At 41.7% G+C, this 12,697-nt stretch overlaps 1 protein-coding gene across 1 annotated transcript in view; it reads left to right on the top strand.

Moving 5' to 3' along the window:
* stxbp4 (syntaxin binding protein 4) overlaps window positions 1-2,741 on the top strand; it is a 67,409-nt gene extending 64,668 nt beyond the window's left edge. Inside the window, exons 21-22 of the mRNA XM_036142360.1 lie at window positions 1,329-1,386; window positions 2,054-2,741. Of these exons, the coding sequence (XP_035998253.1) occupies window positions 1,329-1,386; window positions 2,054-2,201 (206 nt within the window). The 3' untranslated portion in view covers window positions 2,202-2,741. The remainder of the gene's footprint in view (window positions 1-1,328; window positions 1,387-2,053) is intronic.
* Window positions 2,742-12,697: the final 9,956 nt, after the last annotated feature.

The following is a 12,697-nucleotide window of genomic DNA, read 5'->3' as shown; positions in this document are numbered from 1 at the left end:
TCTCTCTCTGTGTTTCCTGCATGCTTTTCAAACGTTTGCCCTGGCGTCGTTTTTCCTTTGCTCATTGCAGTTTTGAGATTTATTTTTAAATGATTTTTTTCTGCACCATACTTGCAATCAGCACAGAAACTGATATATACAAACAAAAGCCTAAATCATGACACTCCTGGTGCCAAAAAAAAGTATGGAAAATGCTGTTTTTTTACCCAGAATGTTGTTAAAGAAATTTCAAACTGTTTTGAAAAAAATCCTTTGTTCGTTGTAGATCTTTCGAAATCAAACTTGTTGTGTTTTAGATTATAAATTGTAAATGTTGTACAACTCATCAAAACAAAGCCAGTAAAATGAGAGCTGAATAGGAATCAGCGTGATTAAACAGGGATGTTGATCTTATTCTTTTACAATCCTAAGTCACCATTGATCGGACACTTTACTAAGCAACCACTTCAGGCCCAAATGAGGCCCCGAGGTTAAAGGTTTGCAATATGTTGGAAGTGGAGACCATGAAACAAAGCCAAACATTTAGCGTCTGTAAGCTATCGAGGACAGATACAAAATGAAGTTGAAAATTATAACGGTATGTAAAAACAGTTATATTTTCATCAAAAGCCCTACAAAAATAAAATAAAATTTAAGAGGTGTTCATAATCGTTAATCCTGGATGGAAAAATAGACTTTAAAGCCAGGTGACGAAGCTTCCTTGAAGATGTGCCTCGAGTTTCTGTTTATATATTAAATGATTGTTTAATAAAAGCTGAAAAAATAATAAATTAAATAAAGACAATAGAAAAAAAATCTGAGAGGGCTGTACATTATGGTTTTCTGGTGCCTCGGAAAAGAACCCCCATCTCTTGAACTTTTTAATTATTTTTGATTTTACTTGAATTTCATGTCACAGATCAAAATAGCGCAATGCACAGTTTATTGCCCAGGCTTTCTCTCCGTCCAGTCTGACTGAGCTCTAGTTATTCAGCACAAAAGAATGGGCAACAACTTCCCGCAGTAGATGTGCAAAGCTGGTAGAGACATAACCCAAAGGACTTGCCATTAACTGGAGCGAAATGTCGTTCTGCAAAGTGTTAAATCAGAGGTACTGAACAACAAATGCTTGGCACACTTCTCAAGTTTTTATCTGTAAAAAAAACCAAAAAAAACACCAAGTATCATTTTCCTTCCACTTTCAAATTGTGCACTACTTTTATTTTGACTATCTCAGAATATAGTTGGTACAGGACAAAATGTGGAACCATCTAAGGGTGTGAGGTGAGCGCTTTTGCAAAGCCTTGAAACAGAATCATTATCCCGACTTTTTATTGTCTTCTCATCAGTTCCTCCTTATGGCTGGGAGCAGGCCTACACCGCAGAAGGAGCCATATACTTTGTCAAGTAAGAAGAAATATCTGCTCATGATTCTGTTATGTGTTATTAAGGGTAGAGATCCAAATAGGCTGTTAAAAGAAACGGGCCAAAAACCAGTAATGCTCCTTAATTTGAGGTGAGGACACATCACATCTATTGCTGGCAGGCAACTCTTCAACAGTCTTCCTTAATTTTCTCTTGGTTCTTGTGTAATCAGAGTTGAGCAGAGTTTGATCTGATTTAAAACTCTGTTCGGATTTGGCAAGATTAAGAGCAGAGATGGAGGATAAAACATGCCCTTTGCATCCAGGGAATTTAACCCAGATGGGAGTTAACATTTCTCAGAAGTAGAAAAGATGATCTGTAACTGAGAACATTTCTATATTTGCTTGGAATAAAAAATAAAATAAAAAAAACACATCATAAATCCTGAGAAAAATTACATTATCTTTACCAAACTAGTCCTCAGATGCAAATCTATGTAGGATGTGTGTTGAAAGTTGTAATGCAGATAGAGTAGAACCAGAAAAAAGGTCCCTGTGTCAGACCTTTGGCCTCCAGATCAGGTCCAAAGTAAAATTAAATAAAGCTGCAGAAATACAGACACTGTTGTCACTGAGCCTAACTCAGCTCATCTGCAATAATACAAATAGCGTTTATTAACCTGCAAATCATCTGCTTTTGATTGTGGCAGTCACATGACCCAGACGACATCATGGAGCCTACCTGAAGCCACCGGCACCGAGCCACCTCCACCTGAGGAGGCCCCGGAGCCGGAGGCTGAACCGAATGCAGAGGAGACGGAGTCACAGCAGTGTCCATCCCTGGAGACCAACATGTAGGAGCTCATCCTGTCAACTCCATCCTTACTGTCCAATCAACCATTCAGGATATGCTGCAGGTGCAGCTGCTTCGAAATCCTTTGGTAAAAAAGTATTTTCGGCTAATTTAAAACAAGGTATTTTTAACTAGTGATCCAGCCGTGTTAATGCTGTAGTGAGGCACCAAACAACAAAGCTGTAGAATAGCTTTTTCAGAAGCCAAAAATAGAATCAGACATGTCCTCTAGTTTAATGTTAGGCTAATGGATTTTTCCCTCCGTTCAAATAATAATCTGTAATGTGAGATGAAAGCTTTCCGTTGGAAAGTTGTCATTAAACATTTTATTAGAACCAATCAAATTATTTATTCAGTTTCATTCAGCATCCACCATTAGGACACCTTTGTTTACTGGCTTTTTCTTTCAGAATCCTTACAGTAATATGCATTTCTTTAAGGTTAAACACAAGTTTATACATAGGATAGAAATAATTCAACTTTTCACTGATCAACAACAAGCTATGCATTAGAAAGTGAACTGACAGCAGATTTGTGTGCCTTGTGAAAGTAAGGCCTTTGTCACACTTTTCTTAGCTTGTATTGTAACTTTTTGAGTGTATCTAAAAACTTTTTTCCCCAACACAATATCCTTCCACACTTTTGAAATGTAAATTAATTTAATGATGCACTTAGGTTTTGTATTATGTCTGTATAATTAAATAAAGTGTGTGAGATTCACAGCGCTCTGCTAGGTCAGTCTGACTCTGTTTTTTAGTTAGTATTTTTATTTATTTATTTTTTGGTGGGGGAAGTAGAGGGGGATTTTCATACTTAACGATCGGGCTAGGGTCCAACAAAAATCTATCCCAACTGGGCAAACAGAGAAAGACTTGGGACAGCAGACCAGAGTCCAAACTAAGGGGTGTTCAGGTGGCTGACCAAGGGGTTGATGGCCACGGAAAAGTTCCGGTACCCACTGGGGTGCGCAGGAGAGCTCAGGCTGCGGCTTGGGAGAGCTGGGGAACTCAGGATGCTTGAGAGCGGCGGCGGCTTGAGAGTGGCGGCGGCTGCAGACCAGAAGGCGGCTCAAGCATCGGCTGCAGACCAGGAGGCAGCTGCTTGAGAACAGTGGAGGGTCCAGCCAGCGACAGGTGACCAGGTGGGGTGGGCGGCGCGGAGGGCGACCCCGTCGTGGCTGGGTTAGAGTCGGGCGTCGCAGTGGGTGACCCCGGCGAGGCAGAGTCAGAGGCAGCCGGCAGAGCAGCAGGGTCTCAGGCCGGCGGCGGGACTTCACCAGGGTCTTACTAAGGTGTAGCTCCAGAGCTGGACCTTCCGCGGACTCTGAAACTGAGACTGGAGGTGGGTCCCCCTGGACAGCATCACTGGACTGGGGAGCGTAGGCTGGAGGCGGGTCCCCCTGGACCCCCTCGCAGGAGTGGGGAGCGTAGGCTGGAAGCTGCCTGAGATCGTCGGTGGCGTCGGGCGGAGGCAAAGCGGGACCCTCGGTGGCCTTAAATTGGTGGTAGAACGGGTGGTGCAGGAACCTCTGTTACAGCCGGCGGTGCAGGAACCTCTGTTACAGCTGGAGGTGCAGGAACCTCTGTTACAGCTGGAGGTGCAGGAACCTCTGTTACAGCTGGAGGTGCAGGAACCTCTGTTACGGCCGGCGGTGCAGGGTGAACCCCACCCTCGCAGGCTGCAGGATCCCCAGCAGCAGGAATAGGCGCAGACCAACTTGGGAGAAGGTTCTCCCTTTCCCCGTAAAAAAGTCCCACAGCTGGTCTTTGTGGATCCGGGGCACTCTGGCCAAACTGACCCGAGCTACAGCAGCAACTGTACTCGACCGACTTACAATGGAGAGAGAGGTGATGTCGGCCCCAGTTGGTGCGGTCGCAGCAGTGGCGTCTGGCTGGGCCTCGGGGGGCAGCGTGGAAGAGATGATGTGCCGGCGAGCCTGGAGTCTGCGCTGGTCGGGGTTAGGCACCGAAGGGGAGGCTGTTGCCGGTCAAGAGACTGCAGAAGCTGCGATGGGATCCGTGGCGAGAACAGCAACAGCTGCGAGAACAGCAGCAGTGGCTGCAGCGGGGAGAGCTAATGCGGGATCTGTGGCAGAAGCAACAGCAGCAGCGGGAGCAGCAGTTGCGGCAGGTGCAGCTGACGAGGCGGACAAGCTGATGAATGGTGGTCTGGGAGGCGGTGATTTGCTGAGCTGGGAATGCGCTGCTTGATAGTTCCACTCTAGCTCCTCAAACAGCCTAGTGATCCCCAGACGTGTCAGGAGCTCAGCCTGGTCTCTGATGCTGTCCCGAGCATGGTTAACCGCCTTCATCCGCTTCCAAGGCAGGCTGATAATTGAGTCCAATAGTCTCCTCACCTCCAGAAACATGGGTTCCGCCGCAGAACCCAGTATGGATTTGGCCGTGCTCATCTGACTCAAACACGGGCTCTGTGTGGGCGACGGTTCATTTGGCCAGAACGTACTGTCAGGGATTGTGGATTTGAACCCAAATTCAGCCACACAGTTTATTGAAAGCAGGATGAGAAGTGGAGAAGGAGACCAGAGGATGTACCAGACAGCAGCGGAGGGGTGATAATGGTGATGGCTGGAGTTGGAGCTGGCAGATGTAGGTAACACAGGCAGGCGGACGTGAGGCAAGGCAATGACAAGCGCAGGCAGGAAGACAAAGGTTCGAAGGTGGACTGAAAGACGTTCTGGTTAGGATGAGCCGTCTGAGGAGGGTTTAAGTAGGAGACTTGGCAGGTGCGCTGAGTCTGGGCATGATTAGGTATGACCGGTGTAGATGATCAGGCATGGAGTGGAGAGACTGGGCTGCATGTGAGGTGGAAGGTGCAAGAACTGTCCATGGTGAAGTGGGTAAAACTGAACCCTGACAGTTCTGATATGCATTATTTAGCAGTGATTTATTAGTTAACATCTGGTTTTCTGACAGTTCTGCAATACTGCCGCTAGGGGCCACCACATCTGCTTGTTGCGCCCTGTGCTGGGGTTCTAGTTAGTCTCAAAAAGGAAGATCAAAACACTATCAGGATGGACGTTTGGTGTATATAACCTTATTTTATCATGATCAAACGGGTTTTGGTCTTTTTTCTGAGCATTTGACGTGTCTATGTACTTTTTAACTCTGCTATGTGACGAGGGTTTTCTTGATTTTCTGCTTCTGTAAAACTACTGTTCAGACAGTTCCTCCTTTTAAATCTCCTTTGTTGATTCATTGTTGTGATCATTGCTTTTGGTTTGGACTGTTTTAAGGAAGTTTGGATTTTTTCCAGCGTAAATAAAGAGCATAGCGTAAATTCCAGGATTTTTGCAGATCCAAAACCAATAATTATTAGAAAAGGGAGAAGCCATAGAACAAATTGAACTTGTGTAGAAAAAACAGTGTGGAAATAGACACGATAGAATATTAATTATCATCATAAAGTCTGCCCCTTGTATTCAGCTATTAAACAGCAATAACATGTTGGTTACCATGATTTCTGACTAATTTCAAACTGACATCTGTTAGCTTAAGGCTCTTGTTTAAAGGAAAAATCTAAAGACAAAATTCCTGACCTGTTACATTAAGATGTTCTAATGTGGAGCATGTATTTTCATCCACTGAAGTTATTCTTACACCTGTCATTATTGTTAACTACTAAACCATTGAATGGAGAGTAATCTGATTACAAGCAAGCTCCTGACAATTACTCAGGTAACATTAACTGATTCTCTATGGCATGTTTGATTATTTGCTGCAAGAGAACAGAGGAGCTTTACTGACCTTTTAAAATTCCCCCAAAAAAACCAACTACACAAGGGCTTCAAGTCATTCTGTTCACGTGCCCCATCAGAACAAGACCTCCAAACAGTGCTTTTGCCTTTCCCAGGAGGGCTGGAAAGACTTTTTTCTCTGGCTGTACCTGTCATGTCAGGTTAGTTTTAAAAATCCAGTAGAAGCTTGCTGAAAACCACTGAAAAAGAGGAGGTGCCGGCCATCTATATAGGGTTCCTACCCTGTCAGGAAATGCATGAAATTTGAGTTTAGTATTTTCCTGGTTTGCATGAGAGTGTGCAAACAAAGAGTGTGGAAAAATATATGTATTTCAAAAAATAGTCTATTCTTCTTTGTAGCCATCCTTCCTTCTTCATGTCCGTCATTGTACATTTTCTTCTGTAAAAAGTAAAAAAAGTATATAAAAGTTATATAAAAAAACATTTAGAACATGCATATAGATATGTGCATGAAAAAAACAGACTATTTACAAAAATTACAAAGCTGTGCAAAAACCAGGAGAGATGTGAAAACATATCGTGTTTGTTGGAAGCAGTCGTGGTTATAAATTCTAACAGCTGCTGGAAGGAAGGCCCTGTGATAACGCTCCTTTGAGCATCCAGGATGCATCGTTTTGTTAACTACTCTCCAGCTCTGCAACAGCTCTACGCATGGGATGGGAGATACGGTACAAGAGTTATGTTATTTTTGTTGCCGTTTCTCTACAGCAGGTGAACTCTAATGCTCTGTGGGTATAATCAAACTGCAACATGTGCTATGTCATAAGATAAATCTAAAAAAAAAAAGATCTGGCTTCCTTTGCAAAACACTTGTCACTGTTTGTGTTGCTGATGTCTGAGCTGGAAGTAACAAAATAAAAGTCTTCCATAATCAGATTATTTTGGTGTTTAGCTTCAGTTAAAGAGGTCAGATTTGTTTCTGTGTGAGAGCATCAGTGTGTGTGATGTGAATGGCTGTGTTTATAGTGGTTGTGTGTGTGTGCGAGACAGAGCGAGAGACCTGGAGGTGGACTAGCTGAACCAACAGTCTTCCTGCCAGCGGCACCAAATATTGATTTTCCTTCATGTTCACAAGTGCAGCTATAAATATGTTACGCTACCAGAGGCACAGATAAAAGATAACACACACACATGTCAACATGTGGAGACAAACCTGCGGCCTTCAATTGGCTGATTCTTTATTTTAGATACAGCAAAGATACATATAACTGGCACGTAGGCTGTTGAGGAAATCACGATCTGATCTGCACAGAAAAGCAATTTTTCCAATAAATTCATGAGTGATTAAAATCTTTATTTCAAACAAATTGACAAGAGATGTTAGTAAACAGAAGCTAATAAACATAAAAAAAATATTGATGGGGAAAAAGAACAGTTTAGCTTTAAAGGTGAAATGATGTACCTTGCAGAAACAAACACAAAAATTCAGTCATTTCCTGTATGAGGAAATAAATAGGATTGAATCGTGTCCCTATTTAATTCCCACATTCGTATAAAAATAATCATAAATAGATAGAAAATATCATATATTAAAAATATATTTTTCTTGTAGACATTATTTTTACAAAAGAGGAGACAAGGTTGGCCTGCAAATATGCATGGTATTGATCTAAGTACTCTGTTGAGTGTTCATCAGAGTGAGAGCCCTGGGGGAAGAACATGCCTCTGTGGCGGCTCGCTTTTGCTAACAGCACAACGTAGCGCTGACCCGAAGGTAAAGGTCCAAACAGCTCATGTGGAAGATTGTATATCTTGTGTTGCCACAACAAGTACAACATCTGCTGGGCCTTCTTTCGAGCGGCGTCTGGTGTGTGAGGACCATCTAATGTTCAAACGAACAAGATCCTTCATACCCAGGGGTCAGTAACCTTTATAAGAGCAATTTTGCCATTATTCTAAAATGAGCTTAGAGTCATAAAACCCAGGCGACTATAGTTGTATGAACACCTGCTGTATGAATCAATACCTTGCCACCCACTGAGCATGTTTTCTGCGTCCTTTAACAGCCGTACCCCATAGTGCTGCTTTCCCAGAGACCTGTTCCGAGGTCTAAGTGTGTTTGGTTGTTGGACCATGCATATAGGATGGTTTCAGGCATTCTTAACTAATAATGCTACCTCAGATATTAATCAAGTAATGTTTATGTTAGGGTAAACTAAAATCTGACCCAGAAGCCCCTGTCTTTAACAAATTTCTGCTTTTCGATAGAAGCTACTTTCGGGTTGTTATTTAAGACCAAAATGATGACAATATTACTACTCCTGGCTTTTATATCTTGTCTTTAGTATGCTTTCTGAGTAGAGTGCCAGGCTCTGTTAGATGACATCAATGAGCATCCGTGTGTACTAAAAAGCATTCCAACCAAATTGGCTGTGAGGCTACACAACAATAAAAGCCTCATTTCCTTAACACCATTCGGATGATTTAAGGGTTCCTATTAGCTCCATAAACAACTGGGATTAAAAGGACTAGTACAAACTGATCACAGTCAGTTCCTAATTGGCCTGATGGACACCGGGAAAAATTAAGAGCGTAAAGAAAGCTGACAATGACGCTGAACCAACATGTTCTGTTCATGTCCTTTATACAAACAGGTCTGATTACAGCCCAGATATAAGAGTAAGTCCAAGTCTTAAGAGGCAACAGAAGGTCAGCGCTCTGACTGAGCTCATTTAGGCCAGCTTCGGTTGTGTAACTCAGTATTTCAACTGTTCTGTGGTAAAACATACTGAGATTACATCATTATGTTGCTTGTCAAAGTGTCTAAATAAAACCTGACCCATAAAACAGGAACGGCTGTGCTACTGAGCTTTATTGCTATCAAGTTCTCCAAATAAACTCATCAGCAGGTATTATGTCAGACATAAATTCCCTTTTCTTCCTTTTGGAAAATCTAATTTTCTCTAAGAATATTATCCTTATGATCTATTGGGGAATTTCAGGCTGTGATGAAAACTTAAGGGCAAACTGGTCGCCTCAAGCTGAAACAGACTTTTGAGTTTAGGTTGAACTCAAAAGTCAGCACAGGGTTTCTGTAGGAGAAAACAAAAAACAAAGAGCTATGGAGACAGAAACAAAATGGAGAGGGTGGAGAAATGTGACAAATGGAAAGGCATTGAACAGATGGAAACTGTACTCAAGGAACATTTTGTAGAGCCTTTCCAGAGGCCAATCAGGTATTACAAAATCCAGAATGATAACAGATTAAACAACAAAAACACCACAAGGTCAGTGCAGGGAGTGAGGCACAACTAAATTTGATTGAATGTATCTGTAAATACCTGTTACTTCAAACTATATTCATGAATGGAAAGTTATAGATATAAACATGAAGAGCTGAAGGAAAGTTTATAGTTTGGTGTGAGGAACTGAAATCAGTTCAGAGTCTGAATATTTAAGGGAGATTGGATGATGGAAGGGTGTATAAGCTCAGATCAAGGGATTTGTAGATGTGAAATTGAATTTTCTTTTAGAAATGAGACCTGTCTGGGAACAGTAAAGCTGAATGAGAGCTGCGCTGTTGTGTTGCCATAGTTTATTTCTGGATACATTGGAGTGTTTCCAGAGTGTTAGCTGGTATATAGTCAACTGCTGCAGGAGTAGTAATCCAGAGAGGATGTGGGTAAAACAATCCATAACTGTTTCTGGCTCAGGATTAAGCAGGGATAGGCAGGGTCTTGAGATGTTTCTGAAATCAAAGAAGATTTAGAGACAGATTCCATGTAAGACTCAAGGAGATGACACTGGTGATTCCCATCTAAGAAAGGATGGATGAAGTGATGGAGTGTCTGTGCGTGTATGTTCAAGAAACCCGGAGGGAGGATTGTTTTAATATCTTCTTCAGACGTGTCTGTGGAGGGATTTAGTTTCGCTGTCGCTTAGTTGAAGGACAAAATCCATGCTTTCAAGTCCTGATGGAGCAAGTGGTCTGTTTGGTGCTGATGCATAAAAGATGACTGATCAAGTCGGATTGTGTAAATCGCACAAAGAGAAGTGGTCCGTGAACACTGCCTTGAGGCACTCCTAAGTTAACTGGGGCTGCTGGAAAGCGAAATCCCTAAGTTTTGTTTTAAAGATGATGTAATGATAGCCATGTTAAAAAAACTAAGAATTTTACGAATAGTTTTTTAAATGATGTGATGGAGGCAAATTTCTAGAGATAAAACCGACTTTTCTTGAGGGACATTATAGAACACAATGCATGGAGATTTACAGTTGCTTGTAATGAAGGTTGAATAAAATACTGTCTGTAAAAAACAGACTTTTGCAGATAGCATTACAAAATGTATTGAGCCTTCGTTTCCTCCACGCAGACCCTATCTAAGGATCATTGATTAATGGTAACATATTTACGATTGAGCTCTATACAAAATAAGTATTTAGAGAATCTGTACAGAGTCATCATCTGTAATTGTTAGATGTTTGAGTTTCATGTCATGTCTCCGTTTCCTAATTTTCCTGTTGTGCATTTGTTGTTTCTTTTCTTTGTGTAATTTGTTCTCTTCTCATATATTCTGTCAGATTTCTTCTCCATGTGTTTCTTCCTTATTTGCTCCTGCTCAATATTCTCGCTCTCCTTCAGCTCGCTGCCTTCATTGTTCTCAGCTGCTCCTAATTTCCTCTGATTACTCACTTATCTTCTGCCTCATTTCTCCACTCTAACTCTGTAAACACTCCCTGGTTCTCCCTACTTTCTGCTGGTTCCTCTGTTTTCCTCCATGGATTTGTAATGCATGCCGGCCTGTTTTCCTCGAGCCCAGTGAACTTTTTGCCTGTTCATTTTCTACGTTTCTTTGTTCATTATTAAATGACTCCACTAACCATGCACCTTCCTAATTACTGTCTGCACTTCGGTCCATGATCTTCATGCTACATGACATTGTCTTGTTCAGGAGGTGATTTGATTCCAATACTCATATGGTATGATGCCATTTTCTTCTTATTTCTTGTCTTTAACGGGGAGTCTCTACTAAAATATCTGCTTAAAAAATTGTCAATCTAACGCTTTTTTCATCCAGAAGCCAAACAGTAATTTTTTAACTTTGCTTTTACTGAAACACGCTCGTGTGAAATGAGAAATAAGATGCTGATTGAGCTGGTTTAAATGCGAGCAGCTGAAAGGTTTCTGTGCCGCGGCAAAAAGCGCTTCAGGTGATAGTGAGCGTCATAAAGGAATGAGTCAGAGCCGCAATTGGCCCAGTCACCGCTGCCCTACTTTCCTCTAACAAAGGTCGTCACAACACTGCAGGCCTTCAGTTGTTGCTGTTGCTATGGAGTGTTTAATGACAGTTTTGCCAGACTTGTTGCTGCATGCAGAATCACACGGGGCATTTAGGGAGCTTTATGTTTCAGGATCGACAGGGATCCTCTTCATCTTCCGGATCAGGTTCGTGCGGAGCTAACAGGATTTATTTACTAAAAGAAAACAAATGAAACACTTCTGGTTCTTGTTTGGCTCTTGCAAGTGCCACGAGAATATTTCAACTGGAATCCAGAGACCGAACAAAGAACTTGAGAATCAGCATTCTAAAATGACTTTTCTACCTTTGACGGGAACATTGGAGAAACTGAGGCTAGGTGTCACGAGTGGAATGTAATGCTCACTGAATTGAGAAAAGCAAGTAGCACAAAAAAATCCTTATTACTTTTTGCTTTTGCTTCTTTATCTTCCATCAAAGTTTTTAATTGATTTAGTTTTTATTTAGTGTTTTTCCCCCCTTATATTTGGTTTCCATTTGGTCAGACTTTCATATTCTCTCTTTCCTTACACCATATTGCTACAATAATAGCAAACTGCTCTTATTAATTTTATTTAATAAACCAAACCTTATTTTTGGAACAGTTGTTTGACATTTGAGTGTAACATGGAGGGATTTAAACAAATCATTGTCTGACAAACACAGAAACAACACAGCAGTAACGTATAAAATGACAAATTGAAGCAGGTTGAAGGAAACAATCACTAGAGTCTACAGAGTAAATGGCAGGATTAACTGATGGAAAGTGGGCTACAGAAACAAGAGAGACCAGCAACCAGTCAGGGAAAAAGTACATGAGCCATGAAACCAAATAGTGTTACCAAAGAAATTTACATGAGAACATGAACATAAAGAACAAGACACATATACAGTTTCAATAATATCAAGGGAGAACTTATTTGACTAAAAGTTGCAAATAAATTCATCAATGATGTTGAGTCGGTCTTTCTGATGTGCTCTCTGCTTCTTTCACCTATTTGTTCTCTTCCTTCGTTACTTTTTCATCTTTTTCCCTTTCTCGTTATTTTTTCTCTTGGTTTCTCACATTTCCCTTTCTTGTTTTTTCAGCAACCCTTGTTTCCTTTTCTCTCCCTCATTCCCCTTTCATCTCTGTCTTTCTTTTAACTAGCCAAATGTCATTTATCGAGCGCTATTGTTGTCATTCCTTTTCGTATGTTTTACATCTTGTATTTATCCAGTTCCTTATTCTGTTTTTCTTAGCTTCCTCCCCGTTTTTCCTAAATTCTTCCCACTCTGTTGCTCCTCTCACTTCTCCTCCTCCCTGCTGCTAGATTTGTTTTGCTCTAGCTCCTGAGCACATGAGATTCAATGTGACTAGGCTGCAGGGGGGAGGAGGGGAGGGGAGGAGGAGAGCAGGAGACAGCGGCCTCTGATTGGCTGAAAGTAGGTCAGTCCGGCCCACTCATGTGACCCAGCATTCCTCTGAGCAGGCCCAGAGTGTGTGATG

The sequence above is a fragment of the Fundulus heteroclitus genome, chromosome 10 (assembly GCF_011125445.2).
Source record: "Fundulus heteroclitus isolate FHET01 chromosome 10, MU-UCD_Fhet_4.1, whole genome shotgun sequence".
NCBI classification, from domain to species: Eukaryota; Metazoa; Chordata; class Actinopteri; order Cyprinodontiformes; family Fundulidae; genus Fundulus; species Fundulus heteroclitus.
The sequence above is the reverse complement of the archived record's forward strand: the minus strand, read 5'-3'. Positions and strand labels throughout refer to the sequence as shown.